The following is a 19,547-nucleotide window of genomic DNA, read 5'->3' on the forward strand; positions in this document are numbered from 1 at the left end:
CGTGCAGTAGATGTACACGTACACACACTCAAGTAAGATAAAGCTACTCCACAGTTCAAAAAAGCAATGACTTTGCATAATAACAGAAAAAGGATACAACAAAGAATTTAACAAATAGTTTCAATAAAAGACCTATTTGTCTACTGCTCTGCAATCTTCTGCAGAACCCAATAGCACTTTGCCTCCAGAGTGGAATGAAGAAGAGTCAACTACTTGGGCGGCTCTTTACAAAGCGCGTGGGAAAATGCCTGAATGAGACAAACAAAAAATTGGTGCCTGACAATGGGGACAAGATCTGAAACAAACTAATAGGAAATACTAAGGGAAGAAATATTTCTTAGTGCTCACAACATCTTCAGAGTTAAGACACCTGACTAAGGATAAGAAGTATACACTTCATTCCACTCAGGACAGAGTCCAGAGTTGTCTCTTACACTTAAATGCTTCCCATCAATCCTCAAAAGAGCACACTATTTTCCATTTTAAATTCACCAAGTAAGGAACAGTTAAAACACTTGCCCCCAGAAAGGAAAGGTATGACTTCTACGCCTTTCTAAACCCAGATCCACTCAAACCCATGCCTCCCACCTCTGGAGTCCCAGAGTTAAGTCCCAGTTACGTTTTAAACTCCCATCACTACCACCACTAATGTTATTAGTAAAAATCAATAAAATTATATCCTTTGGCAAAGGAATAATTAGTACAATACAAGCCTGAGTCTATAAGAGAAAAAGTATCATGTAAATAATTCTTTGTCAAAAAATAGTATGGTTGAAATGTTGTCCCCTTATAAAGCTACAAGAAAAGAAAAAAAAAAAAATCTAATGAGGAGTGAGAGGAGTAGAAAACACTGTAGTATTTTCTCTCTGCATGATGACAGAGGGTCTACCCAGCCAGCATGGCAAGTTAAAGCTTGCCATGTTCATGATGGATGAAGCAGCCTCAAGGCTTGGGGAATAATTTCAGACTCACAGAGCACTCTATAAGTGACCTTTTGTGACAATGCCATGAAACAGCGGTGTGGTATCTAAACATCTTACATAGCTCATTGACAGCACAGACCAACTCCCTCTGCATTAAAGCACACCAGTTTAACCATGCTCATTCAAGCTGCAAGATCTAGTCTATTGTTTCTTTTTCCTACGGTAGTCAAGAATACATTTATTAAAATAATGGAGTCTAGCAACTTATTTCTTAAGGGCCAAATTCTGGTTCAACTAAAATCAATAACAATAAAGCTACCACTTTCACTGCTATCAAGTTCTGATTTCATGATGTCTCTTTTTTTATTATTATTCACAGATGCACAATCTAATACCACCATATCGTAAACAGCTTTTAGTTTACTGTCACTTGAACAGTCATACTAATGGAAAAAAAAATTAAAAAAGACCTGGTCTAGAAATCACTTACAGTGCTGAAACAAATTGGTATATTCATATCTGGAAGTCACCCTATTGGCTAACATTCAGCAACTGATTACTACCAATTTCTTTACTTAGTACCCACATGATCTACTATTTATTTAGAATACACCAGTTATTGCTAAAGTTAGAAGCTGATTTTATATAGGAATTTGATATTTAAGGATTAAAACTGAACAGTGTAATAACAAGTTACCTTTCTATAGAAGAATTTCATGAAGAAAGCACTCTCATCCTACCAGTCATTCGTGCATGCTGGAATCTCTGATATTTATGAGAGTAGAATACTGAGATTATACATTCATAAGTACTCCCATCTGAAGTTTATAGCAAGCTCCCTCAAGTATTCTGTGCCTCAGGATCATATAGATGTTTATTCTTAATGCTCCTCCCCATACCCCTTTCTCTGCAACTACTGTTAAAGTTGTAGAGCACTAATTCTATGACTGCCACTGTGACTTTCCTGCTCAATAAATTATGTACCCTTTCATTAATTACATTTGAATAAGGAATCAAACTTGTAGAAAATGTTCAAAGTTTTTATAATATTAGATCAAAATTAAAAAACTGTAAATAATTTTATTACAGAGACTTTCTCAGAGTTCACAAACTTTAATATTAGTCACCATCATGTTTTTAATTAACAGTTTTTGTTCATGAGTGTTAAGCAAAAGCATAAGTTTTCTTCTTATGTTAAAAAGCCGGTATCATTAAAATTAATGTTTCACTAATTTTGACAGAAATAATTGCTCAAGGCTGAAATCTGCCTTGAAAGATCCAAGTCTACCTTCCCACAAACATTTTCAAATGTTCATGTTGTAAAAATGAATGGTATTACAACACAACTTAATGGAACTGCCATATGGAAGAATTTCACCTCCACCTTCCAGATCCAAATTTCTTAATTCCCTTGCCAGAAGTCTTTCTCTGGTATCAGTGAAATTTTTTTTTTTAAACACTTGATCTCAGATTTGGTCTATCTACATTTTAAAGGAAAGTAAGTACTCTGTCTTTCCCAGGCAAATTCTTGTTCAAGACCACCATCAGCAAGCCTGTTTCTTCTCTCCTGGAAACTGTTCATCTCTGTAAATCTGTGCTGGCATTTGGGCAAGTAAGATACTTCCATGACTGTCTCAACTGATATCATTACTATACTATAAATGAAAAGAAAAACAAACCTTCACTAGAGTTTTTGAAAAAAGTCAGCAACATAAAAACTGGTAAAGGCATAGAGAAGAAATCTGCCATAATTTCTCAATGATTCAAGCACTGGAGAGAACACACTAGTTTAAGCAGTCAGCTTGGTCATGTTAAGTGTTTTCACGTTAACGAAACAGAAATCAGATGACACTGGCATCCATGTGTCAATTCTATTCTTATTTCTTACAAATAACGTTGAAATGTAGTATTGATAGTTACTGCAAATACTTTCTATAGTCTCACTTATCTCCACCAATGAAAGTAGACTTGGCTACTGTCATTATTGCTTTCTTGTTCTTAAGCAACCATTCAACTGTATGCTGTCTCGTATATTAAAGTAAAAATTAAGCCCAACTCTCCCCCAGAAGACTTTCATCTGAATGTCTTGTTCAATCAATTTCTGAGTAGCTCCTGCTGAGCATGCGCCTAGACCCAAAAGAAAAAAAAAAATCTAAATTATCATTCTACACATTAGTTTGACAATGGTACCCAATTTAATGAGGGGTTAAACTGGACATTAGGACTGTCTGAAACACTGTTTTTAAATAATACATTGTCTGGGAGAACACAATCCAAGAGGCAAACCTAAAACTGTTTAGATTTTATTCCTTTCAATTTAACATTTTTCATTCACACAATTTTCCAACTGTTACTCATATGATTTATGATTTGCCTTTGACTTAAGAGAAGCAAAGTCCTCTATCTTAAGTCTCACTTTTAGCATGATTCTTCATCTACTTCAAATTGTGTAACAGATCTGGAAATTGAGAGCACCAAACAGAACAATGACTTTCATACCTTACACTCATCATCACAGCACTTTTCAAATAATTTTTTTTTAAGCATCACTTGGAGAAATTGTACAGCATGGAAAATTTGTCACTATGTTCTGCTGTTTCTAAGGAACTTCTGCTGTTTCTGGTATCAGCAAGTTTGCTATTTCGGCATTACTCTAAAGCCCCAGTGCCTCCATTTCTGACCCCTTCAAACAAAAACAAGCTGCTCAACAACATCTAATCCGTGCGTCATGTAATCCTGCTTAATACTCTACAAACTCTGGGTAATATTTGGGTAGTTTTTAAATTTAGCAAAGAACATTCTGGCCTACTTCAAAGACATCCTTGCCTTGGGTAGCATCCCCTAGAAACATCTCCTGTTTTCATTTCAAACGAACAAAAAAAGCAAACAAACATAAATGCTTAAGAAGAGTTAACAAAAGACAAATTAAGAGATCCTGGCCTACTGACATAATAACAACATGTAATGTCACAAATCAAATGACTGAAACAAGAATGCACTGTGCAACCACCAAACACAGCATCCATAAATGATTAGAGAGATATTCTTACTTTTTAACACAGCATTGGACTCATCTAAGAGCACAAGACTCGACCCTACACAAGGACTGCAGACCTCTCCCTTCCAGCAATGCAATAGACTCTTCTGAAGATTACTATGGCACCGCAAGCTAAATTATGCGCGTGTTCTTACCATCTACACAGAGCTACCAACTACAAAGTAGGATATCACTCTGTTGGAGCAACAGAAAATCCCTTCTTTGAGACACAGCTCACTTTCTGCAACATAATTATCTTAACAGTGGCTCACGCTACGAACACTTTCAAAGAAGTCTAAATTAAATTCCATTATAATTCCTCAGTACACCATCTCGCCTGTCCTTCCTAAGATCTTTCAGGCCCTCACTGAAGGACAAATATGTTCCTATTTTGCTTCGGCTGTCAGGCAGACAGTCTCCAATCATTAGCCTTTTGTCAACAGTGATGCTGAGGTAGATTACTAGTGCGCAGTGCTTGTAATGGCAGGTGCATGGCCCTGGGGCTGCCATCTGCCAGGAAGGAAGTGTTCTCCTCTAGGATGCTGAAGAGATTGACAAATAATGTAAACAAAACACTGAATCATTCCTAATCTATGGAATCAAGCTATTGCGTTACTATTTTGCAATGTAGATACTGTGATCCAAGTTGGGGGCTTAGGTCTGGGGTTGGGCTTTTTCATTAACTATTTCTATGTTTGGTTTGCTAAGATAAAAATGCACTCTAAAAGTATTTATATTTTAGGTAAAACAGGCAAAACTGCATCTGGGGAAAAAAAAAAAAACTTACCAGGTGTTTTTAAAAAACTAACATGAAAGATAGTTATTTTGGAAAATATTTCCCCACTTTCAATTTATAATCTGCTTCCTTACAAAGTGTGTTGGATGTCACTGTGTGCAAGAACTGGATTTTTTGATTGTTTGTTTTAGAGACCCCTATACACAATTTTGGGCCATTGTCACTGATTAAAAAAATTAAAAACATTTGTTCTGGAAAAATTATAGAAATTTTGAAAATAAGAAAAACTGGATAGATATCAGGCCTCAGAGTCTTGTCATTGGTCTTTTAAATAGATTTTCAACTGGATTTCTCATAATCAGATTGAATATCTTCTCTCAGTGTTGCTAGTTTTCCCTTCAACTAATATTAGCAGTTTATTTTTCACTTAAACTCTCAAGCAGTAACACACATTCATGCAGATCTAAATGCACTTACCAGACTAGTCACTGTAATCACACATACTGTACAGGAAAGTATTCATTAGTGCCTAACTGACTGTACAGCGGAGATTACACGCTACTGCTGTCTTTGAGTGAGCCTCAAAAGTTACTATATGTGTTATCACTTTAACACTCAATGAAGTATATTTTTTGTTTTTAAGTAGGCCTCCATAAAGATGTGGGTAACCTTTACATTGTTTTCAGTAAGTTTTAAGTCAGGTTTTATAATGTCTAACCCTAAAATTCTTGCTTTAAATGCAAATACATCCCTATAATTAAGGGTAAGATTCATCTTACCTAATTTAGTACGAAAAATACAAACACAATCTAAACTTGTGATCTAGGTTTCTTTTATTGCTGACAGAGATACAGTCAAATGCAGAGGCAAATTCCTGTCATCTTATAATAGATATTTAAAATAGGTGGGAGGACTCACCCTGGCTCTTTCTGTTTACTTCTGTTGATTCTAGAGAGCACCTAGATGACTACCTCACGCTAGGTGCCTACATTTTGGACAGCTGAAGCCAGCTGAGACAAATACCACCATAAAAAACAATAAAAGTTTTCTTTTGGAAAGGCTCAAGGACAAAAACCAGCCATTTCAACAATTAGCAGCAAGACAACGACCTAACTGAACCTGGCTCTCAAGACTGCCACTCTTGATCCCTTACACACGTAGACAATTAAAAAAAGATAAAAATAACTACAGACTAAACAAGCACACCAACAAAACATACATGAACTTTGGGGTTAGTACACCAACTTCTAAAAATCAATGGATGCTACTGATTTCCATGGATATACACAGATCACTTTTAGGCAAATATTGTAAGAAACAACAATAACAGAAATAAAGGTAGTTCTGAAACCCTCATAATTACACACCCTATTTACCAAATAAGCTGCTATACTCAATTTATATGTCTATCACACATGCTTTGCAAATATAATATTAAAACTTCCAAGCATTCTGCTAACATAGTCATGACTACTACATAGCACAGAATGGATGCAAACCTAGACACAAACAGGAAACACTTAAAACACCAGTGTAGAAGCATACAATAACTCAACTGTTTGAAAATAAATTAGATATAACCATTTCTTTCTGTGTTGGTTACTTAAAAAAAAAAAAAAAAACATATTAATGGTGTCACTGCTTTAGAGAAGATTTGATTTAAACAGAAAATAACCTGGATTGAATCTCTATTGTCATTTAACTGCCAAGTAGGGGGGAGAGATTCATTATATACCCTAACGATAACATAATTTTTCTGTGAACACTTGCTCTGTTTCAACTTTTAAACCACTTCAGGATTCCAGTGTAATTAATGCTATTTAAGAATAATACTAAATCAAGAATAAAGAAACCCATGTTATTGTCTCCTTATTAGAAAAAAACACCATATAAAACATGTCGTAATGTTCTTTCTGTTCAAACATTCCTTTATCCATTTTACTTACAAGTGAATGTTAGTCTCTGTAGCTATCTTGAAAGAAATCAAGTAATCAGAAGCAATCATCAACCTAAGCATTTCCTCTGCCTTGAGCAATGACTGTACTGGTTCATTTTAGAACAAACCCACCATTCAACTTAGTCTATAACAATTTATCTTAAATGACTCAAAGTAACCATGACATTCTTTAAATGAGCAGTATAGCTAAACATAATTTAAAGTATAAAGCAAAATAAAAGTCTAATACATGTTACATGTTTTAATATTCCATCTGCTTGTAAAAAGCTGAGATCCATATAATCAACCTAATTTAAAATATCAAAGGCTTCATTTAATTTTAGATAAACTTAATTTGCATTTTGTGTCTCATGGATAGTACTGCCAAATCTGGACCTAACCATTCTGGTTTGGTCACTTGTAAAATGCAATCTGAAACAAAAGAAGTACATTTCCAGAGTTATTAAAAGAGAATGTACAATTTTTAATTCTAAGCATAGGAGGTAAAAGCAAGCTATGTATGATATTCAGAGTAGTTCAGTTCTTTCAGCTTTTAATTTTGATGCATACATTCCACTTCATAGAACTTATCAGTAAGAGAAAATACTGCATTTACAAACAATTTATTCTAAAAAAAAAAAAAAAAAAGACTTGAAAAGATGCATGGATTTCTAACACAACATATAGTTGTTTTAATACTTTTAACAAGTCATTTATAAATGAATACAAGTTTTGTGAAAGAGGCAATTATACATTCTCATGCTGTCTGCGAATCAGAACTTTATGACAGTTGGAGTATCAGAAGGAAAAAAAAGTCTTAATAATATAATTCACTGTGCAAAGTAATCCAAAAAGAATAAAGGAAACAAGGGTTTTGTTTTAAATAATCTAAAATGCCATTAGAAAGACACAGGAAGAGATTTCTTGAGATAGGCTTTTTATTGTTTAGGTGCAATCATAGAACCCTCACAAAAGCAAGAGCTAGTTGACAAGGGGGGGGGGTCATTATCATTATCAAAAATCACCTTATTACGATCTTAAGTATATGCATTACAGATGAAGTCTTCTTTAAATAAACCAAGACAAGAGAAACTTAAATAGAATGAAAACAACCCTCAGTTTTTTGCATCATTATACATAGTATTTGTTCAGTTTTAGAAAACTAGACCAGAACTACTAGACTACTAGAAACCTTTAAAAGTTACAGAGCATTTTAGCTGTAGAAACAAAAAAACAAATTAAAGATATCGCATCCAAGTCTGATGTTATCACAATTAAGCAAAATTCCCTATTTCAAAGTTGATGTAAAACAACCACTATATTTAATGGAAATTTTACTTAAGAATTTCAAGGTTACGTACAAAGGGTAAAAGCCCACTGAAATCAAGGCAAAACTCCCATTTGAACTCAGTAGAGCTAAGATCCACCATAAAAAGTCAGATCATTTTTGGGGTGTAATCTGTCACAGATCCATTGAAATAAATAATTTACATTATATGAGAAAATGAGCATAAATGTCTCCATAAATAATAAAAACCATACACAGTTCATACTTCTTTAAGCAAAAAAGCAGTCAATTTCAGAACAAAGATTAATTATCAGCATGTAACAAGAGTTTCAACTGACCAGTAACAGTATTATTTTATTTACATATCAGATGAAGGCAAGTGTTTCTCAGACTCTTAAATATTTGCCCACTTTCAGAGTACAGCAGAACTAAATAAACTGACAATTTTAAGCAATCTTTTAATTTTTCTGTTTTGACAGCTATTTTGGTTGTACTAGCTTGCTCTTGTCACAACAGGATAATATGGACAGAGAATTCCAAAAGTACAGCATTCCCTAGAGCAGAGATAAGTTACTGACAGCAGAGACAAGCTACACATGAAAGCCAACCACCTTATTACTTCAAATGATATAAATAATTTCCTTTAAAACAGTTACCCACATGAAAACATTTACATCTATTGCTACAGACCTTTAGGAAGAATTCAAATTGACTTTTTTTTTTTATTATTTTTATTTATTTTATTTTTTTTTACACATATCTTACACTCATGGAAATAGTAATTTACTGATAAACCCACTGCAAGGAGCTTACTTGTATACCCTGTATCTCTGAAAGAGGTCTTCCTGTCCCTGTTATTAAACAAATGTGCATTCTCCATTGTTTTAAAATAGCTCCGAACTTCTCTTTAGTTTTGAAGAAGTAAAGCTTCCCACTCAGTAACTCTGATAATACAGTTAAAAACAAAATTCAAAAGAAGTGCAAACATCTAAGTAAACAATGCTGATCATACATGGCAAAAGCTCTCTCTTGTGCAAACTATTAATAAATTCTGCTAAATGAAATTTTCTCAAATCTACCTGAATTACTACGGTTTTACAACAGTAAACAGGGTTTACTCCTGCTTATGCTCAAAATACATTTTTCTTTAAATTGCATATGTGTTTCTTTGTAAAACATGAAAGTCCTAGTAATGTCCCAAATTACAGTTTTTGGACTTTAAAAGCATTGGCACAAAACCGAGTGATCTTTTTAACAGTGGCAGTAGTAGTTCTGTAAACAAACTCCAGTGTGAAATCCTAATGAAAACCAAAACAGAAACTTGGATATATGCAAAAGTTAATGACTTGGTTCTACTTATACTGATAAAACTATTTATATTTCTACTTTCCCATGCTATTAATTTTCTAGTTAGTCTGCCACAAATACAATTAACATGAAACCCTGTTTTTAAAATATAACCCAGAACACTGCTGACTGATGTTTATGCAAGTTTTTTCTTACCGCCTTGCCCTGATACTGGTACAATAATCCCCGAGCAGAATAGCTGTAACTATGCGCAATAGGCTTACACATTTTTCAGGGAAACAGAATGGTGGAGAGGAGAGCTTTGCCTCCTACACAGAGATTAAATCTCAAAGAGTTTACCCAGAACACTTCTGATTGTGGTCTACATTTATAAGCTTCCTAGGGAAATAGGAAAAATAAATATTCACACAGATTAAATATTAAAATAAGGCAAGTCTATAACCACCATTTGTCAAATATTTTATAGAATTAAGCCTTCTCCTCTGTATGCCATGTAGCAAATTAACATTGCTATGTTTATTGCATTACCCTTTTGTTTGCCGTATTAGAAGGATAGCAGTCAATTCCCCCTGCTTATCTCACTTATTGACTATTTTATTCCCCCTGCTTTTAGCCTGGATGATGAAAACACTCATATCCACTCCAGGTTTTCTCTGCAGCTGGTTCCCCTCCCCCTGTTTTCCCCCTTTGCCTTAGGGTCAGCAGTTTGGAGAATGTTTTGAAAATAGCTCTTTCCCAACATGGGCTTGGTTTGCAGTTGGGGCTGTAGGTGGTTCAAGAAAAAAATCAATTATCGTGAAAAATCAGTTTGCAAAGAAATGTGCAGAATAGTTTGTTAGTGTCCTGGAACAGAACTCCAAGGCTTGACTTTTATAAGGCAATGTAACCAATAATCGCAGCATTCACATTGTTTTTAATCAAGCCATATCAATCCTGAAACTGACTTCAGCAAAACTAAAAACGACTAACAAATAATGCTCTGCCCTCATCCCTCCAAGTCATTCAGAGTAAGTGTTCATCCTTTAAAGCTTTGACATTTCATTCAACAATCCTCTCGTCTTAATTAGGTTCAAAGCTTGCTCTGCAAACGGTGGATCTCTCATCTTTTCCATCTTCCTGTACTTCCTATCAAAAGAGAAAATATTTTCTTCTTCAAAATCAACTAGCTAATAAGGAAACAGAAGAAAAAAAAAACTGCAAGTAGCTCTTACAAACTGTCACTTTTTGCTTATAACTGATGACCTCTATCAACACTATGAATACAGAAGCAATACCTATATACCTCCAAGCAACTACTTCTAAATCGTATGTCATTTCAGCTAGCCAGACCTATAAACATATATTACAGCTCTATATACACACAGGTTTAAAGTACCAGGTCTTGCATAAATACAAAAGCAAAGAGAATCCCTATGGTGTCTCATCATTAACTTTTAATCCTTGACAGATTTTCTGTTCTGTGCCCTCCTCAACTAGCACTCCTCAATTGTGTGCAATTTCGCACTTGGTAAGAGGAGGTGGCTTGCTATTTTGGGGGGTTCTTTCTTCCTTTTTTTTTTTTTAAACACCAAAACTAGCACCTCAACAAAGGAACAGCTGCAAAATTAAAATATAAATTCTCTCTCACACTAAGTTTCAGATTTCTTACGTTTGCTTTTGTCTTTGAACGCTGAGCATTTGCAATCTATTTAAAAGCAAGCTAACCAACTGGTCATTCGTACTGTGATTGAACTGCCAGCTGGAACGTAGTTACACGCCACTATAGGGTAAGGCTTTAAGTAAAATGTGCAAAACAACGGGAAACAGGTCATGCATATATTGACTTCTGGAAAGACTTAAAAAAAAAAAGATTTCACATTCCATGCTCACCATGATTTACTGTTAAACTTTTGCAAGAGATATGAAATTTCAAAATCAAGATATTAAATTAATCCTTCTCATTTTGTTATAATTGGCCTTGCCAGCTAGAGAGCCAAGGGTTTTTTTTGTCATCTGATGTCCCTCACTCTTTTCAACTCAATCATTTTACATTTCAAATACTATTTAAATGCTGCATTAATGTATATTTTGGTCACATTTTCCAAACACTTTCAAAAATCTCACATAAGAAAACTCTGAAGTAACCCAAACATAGTAACTGCACAAACATTAGCTTCTACTGAGGTACCCAGAAGTACACACTCAAAATAGCACAGGAGAATTTAAATGTGATGAAATACGCCAAAATTAAACTTTCTCTAATACAAAGAGAGAGAGTTCCTCCAACGTTGTTTATTAGAGGACACGTTTGGGAAATTGTAAGAAAGAGGGGAGGGAGAGTGCTCTGCATGGGAGAATATAATACTGTAGTGAGAAACACAAATAGTAACAGTGCGCATGGCTGTCAGACAGAGCTACTCACCTTTCACAGCACTTGCTTCTTTCAGGTTGTGGGACAGAAAGTCTATGCTGGCATAGGCGCTTGTCTCCACTCCGTTGACGCCCCCGTTCAGGACATGCCTGGCTTTAGACCTGGCTTTGTCACAGTTTGCCAGGGTCCCATCCACCACGTCAATGGCGATGTAGTTGAGGCCGTTCTGGAAGCCAGCCGAGGTCTCCCGGCACATGGGGCTGCTGCCCTGCTCCTCCTCCAGGCCTTCGCTTTTCCTGAGGGACACATTCTCCACTGAGGCTGAGTTGTGCCTTTTGGGGTTGTGTGCAAAAGAGGGGGACACGGGGGTCACAGTGGTGGTGGAGGAGAAAGTCTCAGAGCTGTGCCTCCGTCTCCCCTGGGGATCTGCACGAATGACCTTGGCCCCACGGTTGGGGTCAGGAGGAGGGCTGGAAAGAATGAATGCCTCCACCCCCGAGAGGGTGAGCCTCTTCACCCCCGCCGTGGGGCTGGTAACCCGGGCACTTTCCGGCTTCTGAACGATGGGCTGGGGTGGGGTGGTGGCCATGCCAAAGGTCATCTCGGTGTAATCCCCACCATCGGATGGGCTGGACAAACAAGCCACCCCCACGGCCGCCTTCAGGTAGTGCCCATCGGGCTGGCTAGTGCTGGAGGAAGAGCCTGGTGAGAGCGCTTCCAGGGAGCCCACTGAGACCGTGCCCGACTGGGAGGGTGACTGTGAACCAAAGTCAATGTTCATGTAGTCGGAGAGTGGAGAGCGCCTCTGCCCCGTGCCCGAGCCCAGGGAGGAGGCTGGGCTGTCAGCAGGCAGCGAGGGGGGAGAGTAGACAGCGGCATCCCCAAAGTCGATATTAATATATTCACCGGGGCTCTTGGGTTCGGGCGGCAGGGGGTGCTCGTTCATGCTGGGCAGCAGCGTCCGCAAGGTCTCCAAGGAGAGGCGGCTGGGCCGGACCACGCGCTGGCACCGCTGGCTCAGGAAGCTCTCGGTCCGGCTGTGCCGCAGGGGCGAAGGCACCATGTGGCTGGAGGGAGCGAAGGTGCCGGCGGGGGACTGACCCGCTCCGCACACTGCTTCCTCGGGGATCATCCTCCCTGGGGAGTTCATGAACACATACTGGTCGCTGTCCTTAGCCAGGACCTGACTCTTGTAGGAGCGGGGTAAGGAGCTGTATGAATAGCAGCCAGGCTTGGTGGGCTCGCTGGCCCCGTGCCCTGAAGGGGCGAAAAAGAAGTCGGGGGGGGTGAGGGAGGGAGCCTGGGGCCCATGCTGGGGGTCCCGGGGGGACATATTGATATAGTCACCACTGCTCAGCCTCCCGTCTGAGCTCTCCACGGACAGCTTGGAGCCACACCACATCCTCATGTAGCCGCTGTCATCAGGGGAGCTCTCCCCGGGTGAGCTGGTCTTGTAGCTGCTCCCGTTCCCAGGGGACCCACCACCCACCCCGGCCCGGGGCTGCAGAATCTGCTTGGGGGCGGACACGCTGGTGGGGCTCATGGGCATGTAGTCATCGCCACCCCGGCTTCCCTGCCCTAAGGCTGCAGCCACACCGGGGGTCATGGGCATGTAGCCATCATCTCCTCCTCCTCCCACCGCTGGCAGCCCCAGGTTGGTGCTGCTGCTGCCGGAGCTGCGGTGGGAACCAATCTCGATGTCCCCGTAGTCCTCGGGGTAAGGGGTGTAGGTGACTTTGGGGGAAGCTCCCGCCTGGCAGGAGGGGAAGAGTCGGCCGGCGCTGCCGGCAAAGGTGGCACGCATCAGCGTGTACTCATCGAGGGAGGCAGAGGAGACCTGCGGCGGGGCGGGCCGCTGCCGGCACGGGGTGGTCAGTGAGTAAGTCCGCTTGCGATGGCCCTTGTCGGCGGCGTCGGGGCAGGGTCGGTAGCAGAGCCGGCCACTCGGGGGCCGCTCCATGGCCATGTAGCCGTAGAGATCGGTGCCGCCCCCGGGGTCCCGCACCGGGGGGGTCTCGGCGACCGACTCGGGCGTGTTGCTGCGGTTGCTGGCGGTGGAGGAGGAGGAGAAGGGCCGCAGGTCGCCGCCAGGGCTGGAGCCGTACTCGTCAAAGGACATGAAGCCCGCGTCGCTGGGGGAGCCGGAGACGGAGGCGCTGCCGCTGGACGGGCGCTGCGGGTGGTGCAAAGGGGCCGGCTCGGAGCCGAGGCCACTGCTGGAGGAGAGGCTGACGGGGCTGGTGGCGGAGGGGGGCGAGTGGGAGGCGGGCATGGACATGGAGCGGCTGCTCGGCAGGCCGCTCCCGGCCAGCGCTGGCAGCAGCTTCCCCGCCTGCCTGCCGCCGCTAAGCGTGTGCGAGCGGCTGAGGGGGGTGCGCATGGGGCCGGGGCTCATGGGGCTGCCGGCCGCCGAGCCCACCCGGCAGCCGTCACCCTCGCTGGCCGTCCGCACCCGGCACGGCGTGCCCTTGGTGCCAGCGCTGGCCGCCAGGCTGTCGGTGCGGGAGCGGCGGAGCAGGCCGGTCTGGCTGGGGGGCAGGTTGACCAGGTGGTGGTGGCGGCGGCCCGGCACGGTGATGGGGTGGGTGGCAGAGGCGCCACTGCTGCCGGGCCCGGCGGCCCCCCCGGAGGAGGAGGAGGACGAGGACTGGCTCTTGCTGCGGGGCCGGAACTCGGACAGCTCCTTCAGCGCCTTCATGGCCTCCAGGATGGTCTCGTGGATGTTCTGGGCCACCACCGAGTCGTCCGCCTGCATCCAGAGCTCGCCGGGCCCCGTGGCCGCCGAGCGCCCCACCTCCATGAAGAAGAAGCTGTCGGAGTGGCCGCAGCGGCGGATGTTCATCAGCTGCAGTGTGACCGAGGGCAGCTCGCAGTTGAGGCGCACGAAGCCGATGGTGCGGGCAGAGAGGCAGAGCCGGTGCACGCCGGTGAGGTTTTTGCTCTGCCCCAAGCCCTTGGGCTTCAGCGTCACCTGCCAGACCTCTCGGTAGGCGGCAGCGGCCGGGGTGATGAGCCCGTAGTTGAGGTCCTCGCCGGCGGCGGCCAGCGAGGCGGCGGCGGCGCTGCAGGAGGCGGAGAAGGGCGAGGAGAGGTGGCGGTGCGGGGAGCCCTGGCACGCCGCCTTGCCCTCGTTGAGCAGGTCGGTGAGAGCCCGGTACCAGCCCTCCTGCTCCTGCTCGTTCTCGGCCGCCACGGCGAAGTACTCGTCCTTGGTGTAGAGGGCGATCAGGTACTTGTGCTTGGCGTCCGCCCGCTTGTTGATGTTGAGGCAGGAGTCGAGGGCGATGACCCGCTTGGGCGCCCCGGACTTGTTCCTCCATTTCTTCTCGCTCTCGTAGTACTCCAGCCGAGCACCCGCCGCCTCCTCGCCACCGCCCGGGCCGCGCAGCACGAAGAAGCGCTTGTGGCCGTGCTTCTGCTTGCGCAGGTAGCCGCACTTCCGCACGCCCTGGTTGTTGTTGTTGTTGTTGTTGAGGTTGGGGCCGGCAGGGGGGCTCACGGGGGGCAGCAGCCCCAGCACGGCGGGGCTCGCCATCCCCGGCCCCGCGGCGGGCAGCGGCGCCGGGCTCCTCTCCGCGCCTCGGCCGAGCAGCGCCGGCGCCACGGGGCTACCTCCGCCGCGGAGGAAGCCCGCGGCGGCGGCGGCGGCTGGGTCCTCCCGGCGGCGGTGGAGCCGCCGCCGCCTCTAGGCAGCGGGCGCTGCCGGCGGCCGCTCGGCGGCTCGGGAACCGGCGGCGCCGCCGCTGCCGCGGGCGCTCCCCAGCGCGTCTCGTCGCTGCTGCTGCTGCCGCGGCGGCTGCTGCCTACGTCGGTAGGAGTTTAGCAGTAAGTAACACATCGCGCACCGAGTGACTGAACTAAAGAGCAAAACAACACGTGACCCGCCGAGTTACCGAGACGCTCACACACCGAGACGGGGCCGGGGGGGGGGGGGAGGGACGGGCCCACCGGCACCGCCCCGCATTGGGCGCCGCGCCGCCGGAGGGACGGCGCCGCGCACCAATAAGGCCGCGGGGGCGGGCCCCGCGGGCGGGGCGGCGCGCGGCAATTGGGCGGCTGACGCGCTTGGCCTCGCCTTCCTTTCCCTCCCTGCCTCCCTCCCTCGGCGGCGGCTTTTCCCGCCCACAGCCGCGGGCTTGTCTCAGGCCTGGCCCGGCCCCCTCCCCTCCCTTCCCGCACACACCCCGGAGTGTGCCTAAAACACGAATATACCAGGAAGAACAAATACATCCGACAAACTTGCGTGCTGCAGCTCACCCTAATCCAAGCCATCGCAGCGGCAGCCTACCTCACTCGGTTGCGCTTGGGGGGGGGGGGGGGAACGACACGTCCAAAGCTATTTACAGAATAAAGGAGAGGGGTTGTAAAACGAGATGGAGGCAGAAAGAGGGGCTGTGAAATCGGAGACGGAGGCAGAAAGAAGGGGCGGAAGCACGGCCGCAGTCCCCGACAGGACCTCATTGTGCAACCTCGGCGGAGAAAGCGGTGGGGGCAGAAAGGTGCCTTTCCGCCCCAATGCGCGGCTGCGGCGGGGGGGGAGGAAGGGGGACGGCTTTCGCAGGCGACCATCGATCGGGAGTCACGAAATCTCCCCCGCGGCACGGGCGCACGCTCCCTCCCCGTGCCAGGGAAACCACTCTGCCTCCCGGCGGGACAAAGACCCGAGGTCGCCGAGATGGCCGTATCCATCTTACCCCCTTCCCTCCTCCCCCGCCCGCCCGCCACCACAAAAACCGCCTCCCTCTGCGGGCAGCCCCGCTCCCTGCCTCCCTCCGCCGGCGGTACGTGTCCTCCTACACCTCGGTGTGTCAGCGTACACCCACGCAGCACAGCTTGCGTGACCGCCCTCCCTGCGTGCGTGTGTCCCCCCGCAGCCCGCGTGGGCTCCTGCCCCGCCTCGCGCCCGCCATTTCGCGGCCCCGGGAGCCGCCGCCGCCGCCCCCCGGCATGGCGGGGGGTGGGGCGCGGGGAGGCCGTCGGCGCTCCCGACCCTCATCAATCAGCGGCTTGTTTCCCCGCTCCCCACGGTTGTTATTTATGTGTGGCGAGGAAATGCCACCTCGAGAGGAGAGGGGAGGAGGGGGAAGAAGAGGAGGAGGGAGAACGTTACTCATTTTTAATTAAGTAAATTAATTTATCTCTGCGTTTTGCGTTAGCTGTGAATAAGGGCAGCGCTCGCGTTTCCTTTGGAAACAAACCCCGCCGCGCTGGGGGATTACAGCACATCGAGGCAATTAAGTAATGAGTTGTGGGGGGGGGGGGGGGACACAACACGCAGCGCTCAGTCCCCTGTTTTTCTCTGGAAAGCTGCTGCGGCGGCTTGGCTTTTTTGCGCGAGTCCCTTCCCTGTGGCTACGGTGCCCCCCGCACCCCCCCCTCCCGGCGTTACAAATACTTGTTTACGCGCTGCTCGGCTGCGGGGTTTTAACGTGTCCCTCGTGTGCTGGGGTGGGAGCCAGCTTTCGGCAAAGCCCCCCCCCCTCCCCTTCCCCCGTCGGTGTGCAAAGCGGGTTTTGCAGGGGAGGGCTCGGGCTTGTTTACCAGGGCCCGCCTCGGTCACGCCGGCGGCCGTGCCCGCGGCGCAGGCACCACGCGGGGGATCAATAAGCTCCTTTCTCCTCCCGAGGCGGGAGGGAGATGAGCGGCAGCCCGCGGCGGGGAGGGGGTGGGGGTGGGGATGCCTGGGCAGCCCCCGGGGGAGGAAATCGCTGCTCCCTGTGAAGCGTGCAACATGAAACACGCCGTGGTGCAGAGAAGGGAAGTAATCATAAAAGCCTGGGGGATGAAGGGAGAAGGCTGTGTTGGAAACGTCCAGCGCGGTCTGTTTCTAATCGCAGCCGCATCTTTTCCTCTTCGCCGGGAGCAGCTCGGAAAGCCTCTCTTTCGCACACGCCTGGGAGGAAAAGCGAGGCTGGGGTCACACCAACATCCGCGCTTTCCGTTTTCTTTCCCGAATGCCATCGGGACACGCTCTCATTTGTCGGTCTGCGACGAAGCTGAAGCAGCCGAAAAAAATAAGAAAACCGAGGGGGAAAAAAAAAAAGAAGTGATGCGGTGTCTCCGGCTGCCGCCGTGCGGGGCGGGGGGGGGCCCCGCGCAGCCCGGGCGTAGCGCTGCCGCCGCCGCCGCCGCACGGCCCCGCTCCCTCCTGCCCGAAATTCTCCGCGGTTTGGGTCATAATAACCCATTTAGAAATCAACAGCTGTAACTGGGAGGGGGGAGTGGTGAGGACCACTTCGCTATAAATACCGGTACGTCGCAGTAAAAGCGGCTTTTTAAGAAAGAGCTCTCCCTTCCTCCGGTGGGGAAGTGCTAACATTTACATATAAGGTAGTAGTTACCTGCTTAAAAAAAAAAAAAAAGAAGAAGAAGAAGAAGAAGTAAACGAGGCGGGGGCTAGAGAAGGAATTGCTGGAGATCTGAGGCACTGACCTCTCCACAGGAGCAGGAAAGGGGCACCCGCAGTCGGCCTGCTGCTGATTCACTGTGTCACCTTGGGCAAGGTACTTGTAACCTTTCTGTGCCCAGATGACTCCTCACAAAAAAAACGGTGCTTACAATATTTACTGTCCTGGGAACGTACTTCCATTTCTGTATGTGAAAAATGCAATATAGAATTGGTAAGGAATAGTAAATTTAGGTTACATGTTACGACTGCATGCTAGACCTCAGTGAGAAAAACTTCCTATGAAAAACCAGGAGTAGCCGATTTTCTACCTGTGACTGTAATGGGCCAGGCTATCATCTTTATTTAGACTACTGAAGATATAAGAGAAATCAGTTATGTGAGTAACTTCTTCCCAATCTGAGTGATCTGAGCCTGTAACCACCAAGAGGAGCCATTTGTCTGGAAACTTCTTGCAAATTTGGAAAGATTTTTCTAGAAGTTTAAGAAATATGCTTGTTGACCTTGAGCAAACATTCTTAGATTTGACATGTGAAAACGCTGAATATTAATTCATGTAAATGATATTTTCATATGTTATTCATCACTATATGGTAAATAATAAACATTTTGATATACTGACTATAGCAGCAGAATTAAGTTAGCCAACAATGTGTGTGACAAAAGCATTAGGATAGACTAAAATTCAAGGTTGACGTTTATACTTTATATTATTAGCATTTATATAAGGAGTAACATTAGCATTTAGTTTTTTAGCAGTGGATGATTCATAACAAGTATTTTTTTCTATAATTATTTCTGGGTTTTGTATTTTTAATGCATATCTTTGGTGCAGAACACAAGAAGTGGGGCCCATAAACTTCAGGAAAAGAAAATACTATTGTTTCATGACTGACACTAGAATGAATGACCCTAGTCTGCGTCGGTGATCTTCCTCATTCACAGTTTTCTCTGAACTCCTCTGAATTGTTTTTCAAAACTATATCGCTTCTGGAAAATGTTGCCAGTCATTCCAATGTAATTACACTAGCATGTAATTAAACTAAATGGACTAACCCCATTAGCCCATCCCACTTCTCTGCCCAGTTCACTGTTTCTATAGGCTGACGTGTCTCTGCCTCAACTGTTTCAATGCATACTGCAACATACTAGCTTTCATTTCTGACATGAGTGGATTTTCAATGATACAGCAGGCTGTGAGTTTGGATGGTTGATGCATAGCACGCGTTCTCTCGTTCCACCAAGTAATTTTGGGCAGAACATGGGGGTGGACAACTAGGGATAGTAGCATCTTCAAGTAACTGCATTAGATTTGCCAGAAGATGTTTGTCAAAGCCCTAAAATGCTATTGCTTAAATCATCTCTATGGAATAATTTCACCATGATGAAAGAAAAAATGATCTCTTCACTTTACCTCTCCCATTCCTTTCCTTCTGTCATATCACCCTGCTCCAACTCTATTTCACCACATTTATCTTCCAGTTTGAGGTCTCAGCTGGGAATGCTTTGCCAATATAACTATACCGATGAAGTTGACCAGCAAAGGAGTGCTAGTATTAACAT

The 19,547-nt window shown here is 45.2% G+C and overlaps 1 protein-coding gene across 4 annotated transcripts in view; it reads right to left on the bottom strand.

Annotated features, from left to right (window-relative positions):
• IRS2 (insulin receptor substrate 2) overlaps positions 1–15,138 on the bottom strand; it is a 32,651-nt gene extending 17,513 nt beyond the window's left edge. The window contains exons 1-2 of one of the 4 annotated variants that reach the window (XM_067293859.1): positions 11,630–15,138; positions 7,572–8,864 (exon numbers count right to left, since the gene is read on the bottom strand). In XM_067293859.1, coding sequence (XP_067149960.1) covers positions 8,704–8,864; positions 11,630–15,113 — 3,645 coding nt within the window. In that variant the 5' untranslated portion in view covers positions 15,114–15,138 and the 3' untranslated portion in view covers positions 7,572–8,703. Of the gene's footprint in view, positions 1–7,571; positions 10,354–11,629 lie in introns of those variants that run through there. The other 3 variants (XM_067293871.1, XM_067293864.1, XM_067293880.1) reach the window with 3 other exon arrangements.
• Between the last annotated feature and the right edge of the window lie 4,409 nt (positions 15,139–19,547).

The sequence above is a fragment of the Apteryx mantelli genome, chromosome 1 (genome assembly GCF_036417845.1).
Source record: "Apteryx mantelli isolate bAptMan1 chromosome 1, bAptMan1.hap1, whole genome shotgun sequence".
NCBI classification, from domain to species: domain Eukaryota; kingdom Metazoa; phylum Chordata; class Aves; order Apterygiformes; family Apterygidae; genus Apteryx; species Apteryx mantelli.